The 21,669-nt window shown below is 40.7% G+C and overlaps 1 protein-coding gene across 3 annotated transcripts in view; it reads left to right on the forward strand.

Annotated features, from left to right (window-relative positions):
- Nucleotides 1-21,669, forward strand: part of PDE4DIP (phosphodiesterase 4D interacting protein) — a 276,664-nt gene that overhangs the window by 57,740 nt on the left and 197,255 nt on the right. For all 3 annotated transcript variants that reach the window (XM_072644546.1, XM_072644554.1, XM_072644549.1), the window contains exons 2-3: nucleotides 3,645-3,700; nucleotides 8,512-8,663. In XM_072644546.1, the coding sequence (XP_072500647.1) occupies nucleotides 3,645-3,700; nucleotides 8,512-8,663 (208 nt within the window). The remainder of the gene's footprint in view (nucleotides 1-3,644; nucleotides 3,701-8,511; nucleotides 8,664-21,669) is intronic.

Raw genomic sequence — 21,669 nt, forward strand, 5'->3', positions numbered from 1 at the left:
AAATTTGGAACTCAAAATTTAAAATTGAATGTTAAAATTTATCTTTACATGTAATTTGACAAAATAAAATGCTACTTTAAAAAAGGAGAAATTAAGTGGAAAAAAAGTAGAATTAGCATCCTCTTAAAGTAGCTTGTTTATTGTCTAATGACCCTTTTAACCTACAGGATTCCTCAAGACTCTGGATACTTCCAGGATGGCCCTGAAAATATAGAACTGTCATTGATGCATGTGCCTCTGTATGTAATATGGAGTTTGGGGAAACAGGAGCTAGGGGAAGACTTGATTTTACCTATGATCCACTTCTTGTCCTCTATACGTGATGTTCCCCTGTTTCGACCCGTGCCTGCACTTATCTCTCTCCTCACCTACTGCTATCAAAATCTATATTTTTCTTGAGAGTGCAATTTTTGTACCTTACCTAGAGAAAGCCTTTTTTGATCCCCTTTAATTGTTAGTGGTTGTACAGGCTGTTGTGATATAGTAGAAAACTGGCCTCAGTACTAGGAAGGTCTGGGTTCCAGTTCTGCTATTGACATATTTTGGCTATGTGACCCTGGGCCCTCTCACTGATTTAGTTAACTCTCTTACACTATAAGTTTCAAAGAAAGTGCCAACCTGTACTGGCAGAAGGAATTTCCTCACTTGGGTGTTTCCTGTAGTACTAATGGAATTACAGGTGCAGACCCTCTCTCTATTTTGTATATCCCTATTTACACACTTATGCTCCAGTTGTATGTAAGTTCCAGAGGGCTGAGATTGTTTTATTTATGCTTCTGTTTTCCTCTGTACAGTGTCTAGCACATACTTAACTTTTTATTTAAATTTTAGGTTCCAATCCATTCATATTCTCTGTCTGTCTGTCTCCCTCTCTCTCTTTTACTCTTTCTGCCCTTCCACTGAGACCACACACACACACACACACACACACACACACACACACACATTGCAAATATGTATAATCAAAGCAATACAAATTCCCCCATTGTTCTTTCTGGATTAAATAAAAAGCATCCTCTGTCTGCACCCTGAGTCTATCAGTTCTCTATCCAGAGGTAGGTAGCATGTTTCATCATGAGTCCTCCAGAATTGTGTTTGGTCATTATGTTGTTCAGAATTTTTTTGTTTGTTTCATTTGAAAGTAGGTGCTTCATTAAATGTCTGCCCAATTAAATTGACTAGGATCTGTTTCTATCCTTCATCCAATTTTCTTTCACATTTTAGATCAGCAGAAAATTTTGCAAATCCTATTTCCTTGAAGACACACACCGCTTATTTTTCCTCACTTTAAATCAACTTCCCTTAGGGAGCATTAAATTCCTTATCGATCTAGCTGAGCACCACTCTCTAGGCGCAAGGGAGGAGGAAACCTGAGCCGTTAATAGAGCTAAAGTGATTTTCCCCTCTTCCCCTGAGGAACTAGTGGTACTTCTGTTAACTTTACATTCATCTAATTGACCTTTTTGCCCTACGGTATACTTATTGATTGACACTGGGTAAGCAGCAAGTTAGGGAAGGGATAAAAGCAGAGAGAAATCCAATAGGGCTGCTTTCTGTCCACGTTGGCCATATGTTCCACATTCAGTCATACTTTGTACAGATTCACCCAATTTATAATGTATAGTCTGAGATGTAATGAGTGAGGTCATGTCTGGAGAGCATAAAAGCTACTGAGTTCCTTGGAGAAAGGTCTAATGGCTGGTTTGGTTAAATGTCCATCAGAAGATGGAGATGTAACGTTTTAGAGTGAGAAGGATCCATAAGCCATCTGTATTCCATCATTTTACAGAGAAGGAAACTGAGATCTAGAGAGCTGAAGTAGCCCAAAGCCCCAGAGCCTTGATGGCTCTCTTTCTCTCTTAGGATTATGATGTTCCTGATGTTCATGGGAGTAGACATTTATGTGACACCTTCTTTTAGAGGTAATGCATTCCTAGAAATTGTGTCTTAAAAGCCTGTTGTAGTGAGGTGATATTCAGACTTTTTAAAGGTATCTTTGCTGAGGTGTATCATCACTCATTGAATGAATGGGGGCAAGAAGTAAAACCAAAGTGGGGAAAAGATGATGTTATAACTTATATAAAAACAATTTATACAAAACAATTCTGTAGCCTCCTTGCCATTAAGTCTGTTTATGTGATTTTATTTTGTCTTAATTTTTTTTACCAACACCAAAAAATTTTACCAACAAATAAAATGAATGTTTATATATAGAGAGTGGATCAGAGAAATAGGATTACACATGAAACTATGAATCTGTATTATGTATAGCTTGCTTCTCCTTTTAAGTATATAACAAATTCAACATATAACTTTCAAAGCTATCCTCCTTGCCTGCACTTCTTTCTCTGCTGTTTTGTACATTAAAAAAATAATGTTTGAATGTCCCTTTTTTCTTTCTTTTTTCGGGGGATAGGGAGGTAGTCTTTTTTTTTACCAGCTCCCAAATTATCTCCCCTCCACCATTAATCTCTTTTGTTGAAATAGTCAATAAGTAGCAACAATTTGACCTTTATCTTGTATACCCTCTGATTTTTTTTTTTTTTAAGCAAAATGGCTAATAGGTCATTAAGGGAGAAGGGGAAGGAGGGCCTAGATGAGCTCCCAACTGTATAAGCTGTGGCATGCTTCTAGGTCCATTGTTCTTACTTGTTGGCTAGACTAGTATTCTTTGTTAGAAGGAAATAATGTTTTTATGCTGAATAGATTCTCTTCTGGCTTCCCAGATTCAGCATGGTACCAAGACTGATTATATATATCTGACTGGATAACGATCTATATGTGTCTCTGGTGTGTGTGTGTGTGTGTGTGTGTGTGTGTGTGTGTGTGTGTACACTAGAAAAGTTTAACACTAGAACTAGCAGTATTCTGAAGTGCTAGTTTACTGTGGAGATTGGCAAAGATAATAGGTGGGAATAATATTGATGGGTTGTGGGAACATAGGCCCATCAATACACCAAGGGGGGAGCTGTCCAGATGTTTTGAAAAATACTTGGTATGTACCCTATAATAGTGACTAGGCTCTTTGACCTATCTTTACCAGTAGTGGTCATATATTCCCCAAAGAGGCCACAGAGAGAGAGAAAGTTCCCTTAATAAACTAATATGTTTTTAGCAACAGTTTTTTGATAGAAAAAAAAAATGGAAACAAAGCAGATCCCCACTGCTTGAGGAGTGGCTGAATAATATGTAGTGATGGACTGTGTTAGCAGGGTAGGAAATAGAAAATAGGAAGATTCAGAGAAACCCTGTGAAACTAGTATGAAGTGATATAAATCAGAAGAGTGATGTTCACAATGACCTCAAAAATATCAGGGAAAACATTGCTAAAAGATATCCAAACTCAGATCAATGTAATGATGAATTTGGACTCCAGAAAACTAATGGCATATACCTCTGTCGTCTTGGTAAGAGAGATGGTGGATTACAGATGACGAGTGAAAGATATGTTCTCAGACCTAGTAAATGTCTCATTTGTTTTTGCTTACTGTAAGGCAGGATTATATATTTTAAGTTATAAGGCTAGATTCTAATGGGGGAGGATACTAGTGTCAACAATGTTTTACAAAATTTAATACAAGAAAGATTAACACAATATCTTGTGGGCCATAGATAAGTATTTAATCATTCATTTCTCCCCACAGGGATTATTTTTTGGAGGATGATGGAGAAATGGTGCCCAAAACAAGTCACGTAGCAGGTAAGGCAGACAAAAGCAGTTTGTCTCTCAGTTCCTTATGACCTCATTGTCCATACTTTTGATACCATCAGCAGAAGCATTTATATTGGCACCTTAAGGTCTGTGAAATATTATCTCATGTTATCCATAAAACAATTCCAACAAAGTAGGTGCTATCATTATTCTTATTTTTGTTATTGCTGAGTCATGTCTGACTCTTCCTGACCCTTTTTGAAGGTTTCTTGGCAAAGATATTGGAGTGGTTTGGCATTTCCTTCTCCAGCTCATTTAACAGATGAGGAAACTGAGGCAGAGAAAGGTGAAGGGCCTTGCCTTGGGTCATACAGTTAGCAAGCATGGAAAGCTTATTTTGTCATCAGGTCTTCTCAACTCTATCCATTTAAAACAATTGACTGATAGATAGTGCTTTCCTGGCTCCAGGGTTCCCATATAATAGTGCTCAAGAAAGCACTGTTAAATGTTATTTATTATTATTATTATTTATTATTTATTATTAAATGTTATTTATAAAATCTCATTTCTATAATGCTTTGAGGTTTACAATGTTCTTTTCTCACAACTATCCTGGGAGTTAGGTTGGGTAACTATTATTCTCATTTTTTTAGAGGAAACGTATTCCAGAAGTTAACTGGCTCATTCAGAGTCAGAGAGTGAGGAAGTAACTAAGCCAGGATGCAAATCTAGGTTTTCTGACCCAAATATATGACTGTCTCCACTAGACCAAGGTGACTCTTAGAAAAAACTTTCTTTATAAAATGCTTTATGGTTTTAAAATGTTCTTACCTATGTTGTCTCATTTGACCCCTATAATAGTCCTGTTAGATAGGTAGTACAAATAGTATTCTCATTTTACGTATGAAGTAACTGAGGTGTAGGACATTAAATGACTGGCCCACAGTCCTGCAGCTGTAAATGGGAGCTCTGGGCCTCAGACTCAAGTCATTTGACTTCACATCCATTGTATTTTCCACTATACTAGGCTTTCTCCCATTTGTTGAATGAATGAATGTCTCCTCCTCATTTGGGAAGAAGAGAGAACTGATGAGAATGCAAAGTATTATTTGTCCCATCAGTGTTTCCTTGGTGTCTTCAGCATTCATCTGATTTTGCCTGAATTATGGTGAGGGCAGACTTGTAGTTTATTAACAGTTGATATTTGGGCGGTATTTGCTTCTTTAAGAAATTGTGCTCATGGCAAAGGCTCTTGAATTGTGTCTAAAAAAAAAAAAAGGAGATTCAATTCAACAAATAATTAGGGCCTAGTATGTCTGCGCCAGCTAGGTGGTGGAGTGGATAGAGTACCAGATCTGGAGTCAGGAGGACTCATCCTTCTGAGCTCAAAACTGGCCCCAGACAGTTTCTAGATATGTGACCTTGAGCAAGTCACTCTTCTTTTTTGCCTCGGTTTCCTCATCTGGAAAATGAGCTAGAGAAGGAAATGGAAAATCCTTCTGGTATCTTTGCCAGGAAAACCCCAAATGGGGTCATGAAGAGTCATATATGACCAAACAACAACAAATGTGGGGCTAGTTCAAGCACCAGGGAAGAAAAGACATCCTGCTTTTAAGCTTATTGATTCATGCAGCTTTAAAAATTCTGTTTATTGTCCTCATTTCTTAAAGCCAGAAGGTGTTACATTAGGTGCTTCTCCCTTTTGCCCTGTCTCTTTTTCTCTGAGAGTGCCCCATTTCTGTTGAACCCCAAGGAGAAGAATCTGCTGTTCATCCCCATCCCTTTAGCTTCTGGCCTTCTGCGTGCCTCTGTGAGTCCAGGCTTCTCTGGGTAGGTTTAGTTTTGGTGCCACTCTGAGCAGTACAATCCCAGGAGGTGTTCTATGGATGTGTGTCCACCTCCGTACCAGTAGATCTACCCAGTGTGTAACTTTGAAAAGCAGGACCCTGCCACTTTAGTGCTGGGGGATGACTCAGTATATGCCAATGAGTCCTAGATATCCCCTACACCCCACTTCTCATTCCCTACAGGGAGCACCATAGTATAAATGGATTTTTAACACCCATCCCCTGGATCAAATTCTAAATATGGAATCGTTCCTGTCCATCTGCCCCCGTTCCTCAGTTCTACCCCCTTCTCTATTGTCATCTGAGCCAGCCTCCTTGCCCAGTTCCCTCCTGGCAATGTCACTTCAGCAGCAGGTGTTGCATTGATGATGAACAGGCTTCAGGCACTTCTGCACCCCCTTCTGGGTGCTTCTTAAAATAGCTGTGCTGTGCCCAAGCATGGTCTTTATGGCAGGGGTGCTGGCTGAGTAACTTCAGGTGAGTCATTTACTTTCCTCATTTGTAAAGTAATGTGGACAAAATTTTCTCTGAGGTTGCTTCCAACTCTCACAGCCTGTGATTCAGCTGAAATGAGAAAAGTTGGATAGTCCTTAACTTGAAAATGTGTGTGTGTGTATGTGTGTGTGTGTGTCTTCATCATCCTGTGCCTTTTGAATAAAGTAAGAGCTTCCAGATCCTAGCATTCACTTTCCTCCATAATCTGGCTCCAACCCACATTCATAGCCTTATCTTATACTACCCTTCTTGGTGTACTCTAGGGCAGGGGTGAGGAACGTGCAGCCTTGAGGTTACATGTGACCCTCTAGATCCTCAAGTGCAGCCCTTTGACTGAATCCAGACTTCACAGAACAAATTTCCTTAATAAAAGGTTTTGTTCTGTAAAACTTGGACTTAGTCAAAAAGCCACATGTGCCTTTGAGGCTGCAGGTTCCCCACCTAGATGGAGCCTTCACCACTGTGACTTCCAGTTTCATCCCTTCATGTCCCACCTTGGGTTCCAATTCCTCTGTCCATCACCACAGAATCCTTCTTCTCTCTCTCCCTCTTCTCAAATTTCTCCTAAGGAGGTCACTGGGTGGTCTCAGTAGGTAGAACACTGTGACGGGAGTCAGGAACCCTGTGTTCAAATTGGGCCTTAGATACTTACTGGCTGTGTGACCCCAGCAGGGCAAGTCCCTTACCCATTCTCAGCCTCCATCTGTAGTGCTGACCTCACAGGGTTGATGTAAGGATCCGACGAGTTAATATATGTATAATACTGTGCAAACCTGGAAGTGCTACATAAATGCTAGCTGTTAATGTTATTGTTATATTATCCTAGTGCTTGTATCTAGGCCTTCTCTTTCTATGTATCCCACTGTTCCTTGTATCATGGTTTTCCACAGAATTATGAAACCACAGAATGTCAGAGTCTGAAGGGACCTCTAGTCCAATCCACACTTAATTGAATTTCCTTTATAGTGTATCTGACAAGGGCTCAGCCGGGCTTTGTTTGAAGATTTCCAGTGAAGAGCTCTCCCTACTTCTGGAAGCAATCTATTCCAGTTCGGGATCACTGTTAACAAGAATTTTTCCTTGCCTCAAACCTGAAGTTCCCTTTCTGCAATTTTGATCCCCTGTTGGTAGTTGGGCCCCTTGGCATACACATTTTTTCTCCATTGTCTCCTCCCTTCCTAGAATACATATCCTCAGTATCTAGCATAGTGCTTTTGCTTAATTATTTGCAAAACATGGTAGATGCTTAATAAGTCTCCTTTTAATTGAATTTTTTGTTGAATTGAGCCCTATTGGTGGTGTATATACATTTATAACTTGGCTGGCCCCTGTCCATCTGGGGCCATCTCCAGTCATCCTAGTCTATATCTTGCCACTGAACCCAGATTATTCTAGAGGAGAAAATGAGTCTGGTGACTTTGCACAGCCCTCCCTCACTGAAATCCAGTTCACTTGCAAGTCATCACCTCTCTGATGTTTTTTGAGAGCTAAGAACAAATAACAACCAAATCTCTGTGATAGGAAACTGACCCCAAATTAATAACCATTCTTTGGCCAAGATAAAATAATCTGAAGATACTGGTTCAAAAGGGTAGTATCCTTTTGTCGTACAGTTCAAAGATCACTGGTTATCCTTTGACCCAACAATACCTCTATTAGGCCTGTACCCCAAAGACATCAAAGAAAGAGGGAAAAGGTCCTATATTTATGAAAATGTTTATAGCTTATTTTTTTTGGTGGTGACAAAGAAGTAGGGGTCGCTAAGGGACCCATCAATTGGGAAAGAACTAGACAAGTTTTAGTATGTAAACAATGACGTTGTAAAAACAAATTATTTTGAAATTCTTAAGAACTCTGATCAACTCTGATCAGCCATTATTCCACAGGACTGATGATAAAGAATACTACCCACTTATTGACAGTCTAAATTTGCAGAACGAGTCACTCATTCTTAGATATGAACATATGGGAATTCGTTTTGCTTGTCTTCTATTTTTCTTGAGGGAGGAAGAGAAAATAAATACTTGTTAACTGCAAAAAATGATTAAATAAAATGACAAAAAATGCTTGTTAATTGCAATAAATGATTAAATAAAATAACAAAAAATTAAAAAAAGCAAAGAATACCAGCTTTGGAGTTAGAAGACAGAGTTTAGACCTTCTCTCTGATACTTAATGTGTGACCTCGGGTAAGTCACTTGACCTCCTTGGGCCCCAGTTTCATCATTTGTAAAAAGAGGGGGCTGAACTTGATGCCTGGTCTAGGTGTATGATCCTCTAAGGAATCATGATCATGCTTTCAGACAGCAGTATTGAAGAGCCTCCGCAGACTGGAAGAAGAGCTAAGTTTGCATGATGTCTTAAGCCATCCCGTCTACTTTGTTCCAAATATACAGATGCTCAATGAGCTGGAGTTATGAAGATACCAAAGGGGGAAAAAGGAGCAAAAAAAATTAACATGGTTACCAACCCCAAACTGCCATTGACCATTCTTCTTTTGCCCTGTTTTCTTGGCAGCTTTTCTCAGTGAAACTAAAGAACGGGGTCCCCCTATGCCGTCACATCCCTGGAGAAGTTTTGAGAAGGGATCCTTTGGGCAGACACACTCCTTGAGAGCATTTGAAAAGGTCCCTTTGGGACAAACACAAGCCCTTAGAGACTTTGAAAAGGTAAGTGGTCTGGGATAGCTATTGCTGTTTCTAGAGGAAGCGGTGATATAATGGGAGAGGATTATCTATCAGATAAGCCCCAGGGTAAAATCACATAAGGATTAATAAGGTCATGATTGGAAGGTTTGATTCCTAGTCTCCTGGCAGATGATCCAAAAGCTATGTGCTGGGCTTTCTATTGGTTGTTAGGATCCTACAGTGAAAGGTTTCTTCTGCTGAGTTCAGGCAGTCTCCTTGGTTCATTCATTGGCTATCAGGCCACTGAGGATAACTACACGTAGTTCAGAGTGATATTGAAAGTCATATTCCTGACCTATGCTTGGTTCAGGTTCAGGTTCATCCCAGAGGAGTAAGGTTATTTCATGCCTTAACCCCTTAAGTTTCTCCCCAGGAATTTCTGAGAGTAGCCTAAAACTCCTGTGAGTTCTGAAATGGCAGAGTCCCCTGGCCTTGAAGTCATCCTGAAGTAGAAGATGTACCTAGATGTTCTCACAAAAACTGTATGTCCTCTAGTCTCACCATAGAGATTGGATCTCCATAGCCCTGGATTAATAATAATAATAGCTAACATTTAGATAGTGTTAGGGTTTGCAAAGGTGATGCTCACAACCCTGGGAGGTAAGTGCTGTTATTATCTCTGCTTTATATAAGAGGTAAGTATCCTCTGGTACTTCCTGGGGGATGCCTAAAGATGCCTCACATATTCTGTGTAAGGGTACAGATAGCCTGAGAGGTTTGGGAATCCCTCAATCCTATTTAGGCGAACTCCCTTCCCTACCCCCTCTCCCTTTATAAACAGCTTCTATTTGAAAGTGGTTCTCAATTAAATAGGGATGGCATGAATTCTGGCCCACCCCCCAAGTCAGGTGATTATATATGCCTCCCAGTACGACTTAGTTCACACCCTTCCCTCCCTGACATTCTTTGGAAGCCTAGAGTGCTTTTCCATAACAAACATTTACCTTCTTTCAGTCCGTTTTTTGCTAAGGGTTGCTATGGTTACTGCAAGAGCCCTCTGGGAGTTTTTGAGTGGGTTTTAAAGACTAGGAAATGCAGGGTTCTGTAGATCTGTTCGAATGGTGGTGGTGGCTCAGGAGCTTTGGTGGTGGAGGGTAAACTGTAGGTTTTAAGTACTAGAGCTTAAGAGTCCTGAGCAGCTGGGTGGTGATGGTGGGTGGCAAACTAGAAATTTTGCCAACATAGTGGACCCTTTCCGTGTTTTCTCTCTCTCTCTCTCTCTCTCTCTCTCTCTCTCTCTCTCTCTCTCTCTCCCTCTCTCTCTCTCTCTCTCTCTCTCTCTCTCTCTCTTTCCCTCCCTCCCTCCCTCTCCCTCTCCCACCCCCACCCCCCACCCTTTGAGATTTGATATAATGTGAAGAGGGAGGCTAGGGCTGTATAGAGCTGTTTAACACTAGTGTCTCAAAAACACAGCAAGCTTCTTTGTTTCTCTTTTGGTACAGTGGTGTTTGGGAGTATAGCACCTATAGCACCTCCTTCCTCATGTACGGGGTACCCAGAAAAGGCTCAAGGGACTCTCTGGGTCCACATTCACTCAAAACCATAGCTCACAAGCCCCCACCGGTGTGCTTACTTTTCCTCTAATCAACAAGAAGACACGATCAGCACAAAACAAAGGCATTTAATGAAATACCAAAATAAGAAAATTTTTAATAAGACACCCTTTCCCTTGATAAAGCTAACACACTCTGTCCTACAAATACACACATCATCTATGTGGAGAGTAAGCATATATTGGGATCATACATGAGGGAGAACAGGCAGAGGAACACAAATGCTTAGAGGACATTAGGTGGAAGGACTTTTCATCCCTTTGACACTCTGTGTGTGGGAAACCAGTGATATATTCTGGTGAAATCATCATTCCACTGTCATTAAACCTACTCCCCAATGAGTGTGGCATATCTGTGTCTCTCCTAGGTATGTTGGTCCTCTGATTCTGGGCTGACTGTTGGGCACATGGTCTCAGCTGAGGGCTGCTCTGGTGACTGCTGGATATGTAGTCCCTGCTGAGCAGGGACTTTGTAAGCCTTTGTAAGACTTTGTAAGCCCTGTTACAAAGAACTATCCATTTTAGAGCTAGATATTCCCCAAGCTTTCTCTGGTTTAGCATGCAAATGAATAAGAATCAAAATACAAGTTAAGACATCAAAATTATCATTCTTTTTTCACTTACCCTCGTTTATGGCTTGAGTATGTCTAGCACTCAGTAACAAAGCCTTAGAGTCTTGATGCTAAATTTTGTCTATTTAAAAAAAAAGTCTCCATCTCCCTACTGAAACACAGGATATCATAGAATAAAAAGTTTTGAAACTCACTCTGGACTAGTGACAAGATAAAATGAGGAGTGAAAAGGGAGAGCATCCCCCTTTAAGGGTGGGGTCTGTGTACTCTCTGGGCAAGCACATGCTTAGCCTCTACTCTAATATCTCATTCTATCTTGTAGACTTTAGATCAAGAATCAGCTTCCTTTTAGAAGGGGCCTGCCAAGTTGTTGGCTGTGTCCTGGAGAACAGGGCCTGCTTTGTACTCATTGGTGCTCATTGTACCCTTGGTCTGGGGAGCTGATGCCAGGGAGCCAAGATCGAGAAGCAAAGAGATGGCCAAGGTGATTGGCCCAAATGATAAAATATAATCTGCATTAGCAGAGCGTGTGTTTCAGTAGTGAGAGGCATGATGGCATAGTGAATAGAGGGTCAGCCTCAGAAGCAGAAAGGTCTGAGTTCAAGTCTTGCCCCTGACACATACTGGCCATATGACCTTGGACGAGTAATATAAGCTCTCAATGCCACAGTCAGCTCTACCATTGTAAGTTGCTGATCTACATAGGTACTGGGAGTTTCCTCTGAAGGTATTCCCTATACTAGTAAAATCTCAGATCTAGTTAATGTATTTCAGTGGTTTACTTCATCAGAAACTTCATTTCCATATACAGTCATCCCTACCACATTTCAACTTTCCCCATTGTGTTTCTGATATATTGTGGATTGGCATAAGAAATCAAATGGGAATTTTGGGGGGGTTTTACAGAAGCTGTAGATGACCCTCAAAGGCCAACAGATGACACCGAAAAAGTTTAAAAACTCAAATGCATAAAATACATGTACAGTATTGTATAATATTCAATTCATTGTATGTTTTGATACCATAATATTTCAAACTTCTTCTCTGATATGAAGGGAGAACCAAAACATTTTATGTGGATTTTCCGGATTGTGGGGATGATGTGGCCCTAACCCCCCACAATGTAGAAGGGATAACTGTATAGAAGTAGTTGCTGTTAAACTAAATTTAAAAAAAACCCACAAACTCAACCCTTAGAAATTTCTATTTGCTGCTCAAATCTCAGCCTCAGATGTCCCCAAGCTCAATTTCCAGTGTCCCCATGGAGCCAGTTCTTGATGCCTGAATGGTCCCTGTCTATACCACTCCTTAGCATCCAAGATAGGGTGAGGAGGGAGCACAATGTGACAAATGTCTTGGCATCTAAAAGGGGAGGTAGCAGAATGCTTCCTGGGCAGAATTTCAAAGGCGATGGGTGTGCTTGTGTGTGTACATGTGAGCCTTCAAAGTTTCCTTCCTGAACTCTCTTTATGCCCACCTGTTTACATCTTACACTCATCCATTTCCTAAATAGACCACATTTTAAGAAGGGCTTTGGCAGAATGGAGTGCTCAGAGGAGGGCAGTCATGATAGTGAAGGGCCTTCACATTGTGTTGTGTGAAGATTGGTTGAAGGAACTGGAGGTTGTTAGCCTGGGGAAAAGTCCACTTAGGAGCACCGTGAGAACTGTCTGGATATGCTGGGGGGGCTGTCACATGGGACAGCAATGTCTGGTTCTGGAGCCAGGAGCGATGTTTGGAAATGGAAAAGAGGCAGATTTTTGCTTGGGCATCATAGGATCATCACTTCATAGTTAGAAGGGACCTAAGAGGGTATCTTAACCCAAGCCCCTCATTTTACAAAGGAGGAAATTCAATTCAATAAAATATTTATTAAGCATTTACTGCACCACACAAAATTTTTCAAAAGGAAGGAAATAGTCCCTGCTTTCTAGGAATTTATACTATGGGGGAAACGATAAATCAATACAAATATGAACAGAGTAAATTTTAGGGGAGGGGAAAGGCACTAGCAAATGAAGGGTAGGGGGTAGAGGGAGGATAAGAAAAAAGGTCCCCTGTAGAAGATGGAACTTTTGAGCTGAGTCTTGAAGGAACAAGGGAATCTGAGAGGCAGAAGAAAAGAGGAAGCATTCCAGCCTGTGCAAAGGTGTGGAGATGAAATATCAAGTATAGGGAATAAGAACTAGGCCAGTGTGGGTCAAGTGGGTAGCTAGATGGCACCATAGTGCATAGAGTGCTGGCCCTAAGTCAGGAAGGCTCATCTTTCTGAGTTCAAATCTGCCCTCAGACACTTACCAACTGTGTGATCCTGGGCAAGTCATTTAACCCTGTGTGCGTCACTTTCCTCATCTGTAAGATGAACTGGAGAAGAAAATGGCAAACCCCTCCAGGATCTTTGTTAAAAAAATTCCAAAAGAAGAGTCAGACACAACTGAAATAGCTGGACAACAAGGGTGTGGGTCAGAGAGTCATGAATAGAAGCAATGTGAAATCAGTTTAGAAAGATACACAGGAACCACATACACTGATGTTTGAATTTTATTCTAGGAAGGATTGAGAGCAGCTTTGTGAATAGGGGAGTGGCAGGCAAGGACAGATCTGTGCTTTACAATTAATTTTGCAGGAGGATGGCTTGGAGAGGAGGAAGACTAGAGGAAGGTAGACTAATTAGATGCCTCCTGCAGTAGTCCAGGCAAGAGATGATGAAGGGCACAGGTAGGGTAGTTGTGCTATGGATGGAAAGTTGGGAGTGGATTTGGGAGATCCTGTGAAGGTAGAATCAGTTATACTTGGCTACTGATTGGCCATGGAGGCTGAGGAAACCTGAAGAGATGGAGAGGATTCCAAGATAGGAAGGTGGGTGGTGCCAGTGAGGAAAAGAGATGAAATGTAGAGTGGAGTGGGTAAGACAATGAGTTCTGTGAGGGAGTTGAAGTAATGTTATAGACAGCTTTTATTTTATTTTATTTTATTTTTTACAAATTTGGCAGGGAAAGGGAAGAGAAATACTGATAGCTTATAGAAATGGCAAGGTCAAGTGAGATCTTTAAAGAATTTTGTTGTTGTTCAATCGTTTCCAGTCATGTCTAACTTTTTGTGGCCTCATTTGGGGTCTTCTTGGCACAGACACTGAAGTGGTTTGTCATTTCCTTCTCTAGCTCATTTAACAGATGAGGAAACTGAGGCAAACAGGGTTAAGTGACTTGCCCAGGGTCACACAACTAGTAAGTGTTTGAGGCTGAATTTGAACTTGGGAAGAGGAGTCATCCTGGTTCCAAGCCCAGTGCTCCATGAACTATGATGATGCCTAGATGCCTCTTATTTTAAATGAAGTGGCCTATTATCCTCAAGTACTGTAGTGTCCACATTAATGGATTCCTGTCCTCACAATTCCTTGACCTCCTCTGTTATCTTATATGTTCAGTTGTTTTCAATCATGTCCCCTGCTAATTCAACCACCCACTGGAGTACTTCACCATTACTTACAGCCTTCAAGGTCTCGAACTCTGGAATTTGGCTCTCGTTTGTACCTCTCTGCTCTCTTTTACTCCTCCTACACAGATGTTCTTCCTCTTCTGAGTGAAAATTTGATACTCCTTGAGTGTGGGGAACTTGTGACCTCAAGGCCACATGTGACCCTCTAGGTCCTCAAGTGTCACCCTGGAACCAAATCCAAGCATCACAGAACAAATCCCTGTAATAAAAGGATTTGTTCTTTAAAACTTGGACTCAGTCAAAAGGCCGCACCCCAAGGACCACCCCTGCTCTTGACTATCCTTTGTCAAGGCAATAAATCCTTAAGAATCTGTCAGATTAGTTGTATCATATGTTTTCTATATTTCAGCACTAACTTCTATTTATGTGGGTTCATTGTTCTTCCGGCTTGGTCATCAATCAAAAACTTAGAACAGTAAGTAGGTTTTTAAATAAGGGAAGAGGTGAGGTTGCTATAGGAAAAAATGTAAATGCTAAGTGCACCAGACAATATGAAATATGCATGCTAGATGTTGTTGTTGTGTTTGTCCTCCATTCTCGAAGATGACGATAACATCAAGATGATGACTTGCAGTTGACTTTGATTTGAGTGAGGGAGGGCTGTGCAAGGTCACCAGCCTTACTTTCTCCTCCAGAGCCATCTGAATCCAGTGACCCAGATGGGGGATACACAAAGGTACTCATTTTACAGACGAGGAAACTTGAGGTCAACAGGGTTGTTGTTGTTCATCCTTCATTCTTGAAGGGAACCAGTGACATCAGGAGGGTGATATCTTGACTTTCAAGTGAATTGAATTTAAGTGAGGCAGAGATATGCAAAGTCAGCAGCCTCAATGGAGGCATTGTAGAGGAAGTCTGGAGGTTCCAGAAAGAGCTATCAAAAATCTGAGACCTCAGGGGTGGAGGGTACTCCCTATGTGTGAATTCCAAGGTTTGGAGAAGACTTTCAGACAGAATAGATATCTGCAGCATGGTAGAGGAAATCCAAAATGCAACTTAGAGAGGAGGGAGGTAGAAGCAAAGTAGGAGGTGACTGGACCCGTGGGAAGAGAGAGGACCTGCTAAGAGATCTGTGCTAAGGAATGATAGGTTCCAGAGTCCAGAAAATACCATTTGTTTCTGCAGAGAGTAGTGTCATTTCCTGTCCCCCTCCCTTCCAAATTGTACTTATTGACCTTCAATTCAAGGGGCAAAGACTCTGATTCCACAATTAAAGATAAAAGCCTTAAAATGTAAATGCTGATTAACCCATCTGTCTGAGTGCTTCATACTGAATTATAAATCAGTCAATCCACAGGTCTAAGTGTAAATGTAAATGCTTTATGCCTTCCTGGTTCTGAGAGATGCTGAAGACAAGGGAAAGATATTGATATATGATAAAAGGAGTAGTACTGAGTGGGAGGAAAGGGCAAGGCAGGAAGGCATCAAGGATGAGAACTGTTACTGGGCCAAAATGACCCTGAGGAAAATTCAGTGGAGAGGAGAGGTGATGGGAGAGGATGGTCAGGTTCTGGGTGTGGATGAGGGCTGATTAGCTGTGGCCCAGAGAATAATGCAAAATTGTTTGTCCTTCCTTCTGGAAGAGGACGGTGACATCAGGAAGATGGTGCCATGACTTGTAAGTGAATTGGATCTAAGTGAGGGAGGGCTGTGTAAGGTTATCAGCCTCAATCAGCACAACTGGAAATGGTCCCGCCCAAAATAAGTGCAGTAGAAGGGGAGGAAAATACGTTGGCTCTGAAGATTGTCCCACAGAGGGTAAAACCCATGAAGGAAGACAGCTTAAGGAAAAGGTGATCATGCTTGGTGCATCCAGAGGTTATGAAGATTTCTCTTCCACTGCTTATATCAGCACCTTGGGACAAAGTCCTGATTAACCCACGCTAATCACATCTTTGCCAAGGCCTGAAGATAAATTCTGAAGACTTTACAATTTTGGCTAGGCTTACTCATGTTTGTTTTCTTTTTCAAATTTTTACTGAAATCTTTTGTTCTTACATGACCTTCATTTCCCCCTTTCCCTCCCTAGAGAATTATTATTAAAACAAAGATAAGAAAAGAAAGAAAAAAGGAAAAATCAGTTTTCTGAAACTCACCAACCCATCATTCAAGATTTATACTATACAAAATACTCTACTTCCATGGTCCCGCACTTCTACAGAGGGAGTAAGCAATGTGCATTTTCTCCTTTGGAATCAGTCATTATTATTACATAGCATTTGTTTTTCTGTTTGTTTTTTTTTTTTTATATTTACATTGTTGTAGTTACAACGCATGTTGTTTTCCTGGTTCTGCTTACTTCACTTTGTATCAGTACATATGTCTTCCCCTGATTTTCTCTATTCTTCATATTCAGTATTTCCTATGGTAGAGTAATATTCCATTGCCTTCAGGTCATATATACATCTAGCTGATCAGGGACAAGTAAAAGCCGTTTGGTTTTCTTTTAGCATCATGTACTTGATAATAAGGAAACTTTATTCTCACAGGATTAATGTATCTCTGCTGATCAAAGCATTGGGCCAGGGGTGGGGAACCTGCAGCCTCGAGGCCACATGTGGGCCCTCTAGGTCCTCAAGTGTGGCTCTTTGATTGAATCTAAACTTCACTGAACAAGTTCCCTTAACGAAAGGATTTGTTCTGTAAAACTTGGACTCAGTCAAAAGGCCCCACCCAAGGACCCAGAAGGCTACATGTGGCCTTGAGGCTGCAGGTTCCCCACCCTGCCTAGTCTTTTGAAGGCAAGATTAGGGGTTGACTTGGGGTAGGAGAAGCATTTACACTTGACACATTCCAAAGTCACAAATAACAACCTTGAACCCTGCTTGTATGTTGTGAATGTGATTTTGGTTGCATATGCCCAAGTCACAGAAAGAGAATGTTGATGAATTGGCCTCCTATGCAAGGTCTCCTGAAGGGTGAGACAGTGGCTTCATCTTTATAGGGAAAGAATCCTTCAGAGAAAGAAAGAAAAGGAAAATATTCTAAAATCATTGACAAAAACTAGTCTTAAAAGGAGGTTGGGTGGGGGAGGCAAAAAAGAACTAAGCCTTTGTAACCAACAATTGATAGTGGTATGTATGGTAAGGGTACCTAGTACAATGGAGGTACAGCTGCTCTGAGGCCAAGTGTTGTAGGCTTACCACTTGAATACCAATTCAAAGGGATCACATAGGTGATTTCTGGTCCAAGAGGATAGAGGAATGACATGGTGACTCAGTGGAATGGGAGAATAGGGCTATTGCCCTTGGAGGAAGAAAAAGAAAGGGGAAGCAGAGTTCTGAAGTCTAGCTTGCCAGAGGCTCATTGCAATGGTCTTTGTGATTTATTACATGAAGACACTGGCCTAGTTTTCTGAGCATTTATCTTTACAGCCTGTTGAGATCACCTGGTGTAGAATGAATTCAGTAAAGCGTTCAGGTCAGGTCAAATCAACACTATGCCAGGCACTGTACTAAGTGCTGGGGGTAAAAAGAAAGGCAAAAATAGTCTCTGTCCTTAAGGAGGTTACATCCTAATGAGTGATACCACATGCAAACAACTACATGCAAACAAGATACCTACAGGAAAAAGTGGAGGTAATCTCTGAAGAAGGATCCAAAAAATATGAATTTTCAGCTGAAACTTGAAGGAAGCTAGTGAAGACAAGGAGAGAGAGATCATCTCAACCATGAAGGATAGTTAGTGAAAATGTATGGAGTTGGGAGAAAGAATGTCTTGTGGAGAAACATCAAGGAAGCCAATATTTCTGGATTCTAGTGCATATGGAAAGAAGAAAGGTGTAAGAAGACTGCAAAGGTGGGAAGAGGTCAGGTAAGGAAGGGCTTTAAAAGTCAAACAGAGAGTTGAGATGATGAATGATCACTTGGGTCACTTCCAACTCTGATCTCTCTGAAGGCAATTTGTTATGATTATAGATTCTCTATAGATTCCCTATAGATTCCCTATAGATTAGGGAATTGCTAGTGGACTGATTAGTAGGAAGGCACATCAGATGACTCTTTTCCTAGCTAGCTGAACATTATCATCATTATTGATGATAGTAATATTTCATATTTCTACAGTGTTTTAAGGCCTTTGTTGAAATATTTAAGATTTATAAAATGCTTACTTTCCTGGTAAAGTACTTAATAGGAGTAATATCCTTACTTTATATATGAAGATAGTGAGACTCACTTATCTGGCATAATGGATAGAGTACTGGGCCTAAAGACAGGAAAGCTTGAGTTCAAATCTGACCTCAGATAGTTACTAGCTGTGTGACCCTCGGCAAGTCACTTCACCCTGTTTGCCTCAGTTTTCTCATTTGTAAATGAGCTAGAGGAGGAAATGGCAAACCACTCCAGTATTTTTGCCAAGAAAACCCCAAATGGGGTCATGAAAAATCAGACACAACTGAAACAACTGAATGACAACAACACTGAGACTCAGATTGTGATTTGCTCATGGTCACACAACTAATAAATGGCAGAGTTGGGACCATAACTTAGGTCTTCTGGGTCATATGACAAATTTTTGTTTTGTTTTGTTTTCCCCAGTGTGACAATGAAGGCAGCTGGGTGTAATAGAGGATAGAGTGCTGGACCTGCAGTCACGAAGACTTCAAATCTGGCCTTAGACATTTACTGGCTACTTGTTTTGGGGAAAGTCATTTAATTTCTGTTGGCCTCAGTTTCTTCATCTGTAAAATGGGGATAATGATAGCACCTACTTTCCAAGGCAGGATTTGTTGTGAGGATAAGATCAGTGAGATGTTTTGTAAAGTACTTAGCACAGTGCCGAAGTGCCTAACACATAGTGAGTGTCATGTAAATGCTAGGTCTTATTATTGCTATTATTTGGAGAAACAACAAACAAACAAAAGTCTGTGATACCAGAGAAAGGTGGTATGGTCCAGGGGAAAGGCTCCTGGAATCACAGTCAGAAGATGGCGTGCATTTAGAGTCCTGACCCCAGAAGAGACTAATCTTCTTTGTTACTTGGGGCAAATAACTTTGCTCTTCTGGGCTTCAGTTTCCTCATAAATGTAAAAAATGACAACATAGGATTTTAAGGTCCCTTCCAGTTCTAGCATTCTGTGACTCTAAATAAATAACAATTCAATACAAGAGAAAAGATCTGTCAAGGAAAGTAGTAAGTATGTCATCCATTACCAAATGAATGATTCAGGAAATGAGGATTCAGGGGCAGCCGAGTATATCATGAGTTGGCGCCATCTTGAAAGGTTTCATGGAGAAGGAAAGATGTGAACTGGGTCTTGAAAATGGGTTGATAGACGGAGAGAAAGATGGGCATTCCAGGCTAGGAGAATGAGACAAAACATGGATATAGGAAAGCAAAAGATGTATTGTAGGATCTGTGAGTTGAATAATGTTTTCAAATTGGGGGTATGGGATAAGTGGGTAGGGTTCAAGGAGCAGGTATGACAATGGGATTGTAATAATGTTTATGTAAAATCTTAAAGTTTGCAAAGTGCTTTGCATCGATAATCTCATGTGAGTCTCACAACATCCTTGTGTCATAGGATTAAAGTTATCAGTATCCTCATTTTCAAGTGAGGGAAACAAAGCTCAGAGTAGTTAAGTGATAAATCAAATTTTGAGAGGCAGAATTTGAACCCAGGCCTTCTTCCCATTATACCCAGCACTCAGTCCATTGCTTCAGGCTGTCATCTCATTCACTGTAGACTTCACAAGGCTTAAACCCAGAAGGAGCCTGAGATGTCTTTTGAGGTCACTAGTCTAATCCCTTCATTTTATAGAGGAGGACCCCTAGGACAAGAAGGGTTAAATTACCTGCCCAAAGTCATATACAGATAACAGAGCAAATATTTGACCCCAAGTCCTCTGACCCCAGATAACCTCCAAGCTCCCTTCCAGCTTAGAAATTCTGATTCTGTGACTTTGGCTTCAGCAAAGAATTCCAGAGTATAAATGCATAATGACAGAGAAAGCTGGAAAGGTGAGTTGGCATCACACTGTGAAAGACCTTAAATGCTTGGTTAAGGAGCTACAACTTTCTCTTGTAGGCAACAGGAAATCACTGGAGGATTTTGTGCATAAATAAATCATTATTTAATTATAACTAACACAGTAGAAGTATTCAGAGCAAATTTTAGAGGGAAGAAATACTTATTGAATTAATGTAAAGAAACCAGACATGGAATAAATATTTATTGAATTAAAATAAACAAATCAGACATGGATAGACAGGCCATGAAACAAATAAACAAACCCTAGAATAGAACAGCGTCCCTGGGAATGGAAGAGAAGGGACAAATGGAGACAACACCTTGAAGAAAGAATCATCAGGGCTTGGTGACTAGATGGGGTGGGGGTCTGCGAGGGAGAAATAGAAGTCAAAGGTGATTCATGTTTCAAGTCTGTGTGACTGGGTGGATGACAGTATAATTAATAGATATAGGGAAGTCAGGAAGGAAAGCTAGCTCTGTGGGTGGTGGGAAATACAGGGCTGGAGCTAGAGAAAAAGGTCAGGGCTTCAGATCTCAGGATAATCCACATAAATGTGATCATGGGAGGCTCCCTGCAGCCTCTAGCATCAAATACTTATACCTCTGTGTGGCATTTAAAACATCATACATTCTGGCTCCAATCTATTTTCTAGCCTTTTTTCTATCTTTCTTTCTTTCTTTCTTTCTTTCTTTCTTTCTTTCTTTCTTTCTTTCTTTCTTTCTTTCTTTCTTTCTTTCTTTCTCTCTCTCTCTCTCTCTCTCTCTCTCTCTCTCTTTCTATCTATCTATCTATCTATCTATCTATCTATCCATCTATCTGTCTATCTGTCTGTCTGTCTGTCTATCCGTCTATCCTTCTCTCTATTCTTCTATATATCTGAATGTATCTGTTTGTCTGCCTCTGTATCTGTCTCTGTATCTATATCTGTCTGTCTCTGTATCTATCTGTCTATGTATGTATCTGTCTACCTGTCTACCTGTCTATCAATCTACCTGTCTGTCTGTCTATCTATCTATCTATCTACTTATCTATCTATCTATCTATCTATCTATCTATCTATCTATCTATCTATCTATGTCTATCTGTCTATATATCTCTGCCTCTCACACATACACACTCTCTCTGTACATCCTTCCATCTGTCAACAAGTCACTGTATCTATTTATGTCTATCTGTCTGTCTGTCTCTGTATCTTTCTCACTCACATTCTCTCTGTCCATCCTTCCACTTGTCTATCTGTCTGTCTATGGTCTAGCCAGACTAGCCTCCCTGTAGTTCCTAACTCCTGCCATTGCATCTCTTGCTGCTGCCTTTGTAGAAACTCTTCTCCCACTCCAGGAATGTACTCCCTCTTCCTCTTCTTCTCCTTTTCTCTCCTTAGAATCTTTCTTTTC

This window comes from Notamacropus eugenii, chromosome 2 (assembly GCF_028372415.1).
Source record: "Notamacropus eugenii isolate mMacEug1 chromosome 2, mMacEug1.pri_v2, whole genome shotgun sequence".
Lineage (NCBI taxonomy): Eukaryota > Metazoa > Chordata > Mammalia > Diprotodontia > Macropodidae > Notamacropus > Notamacropus eugenii.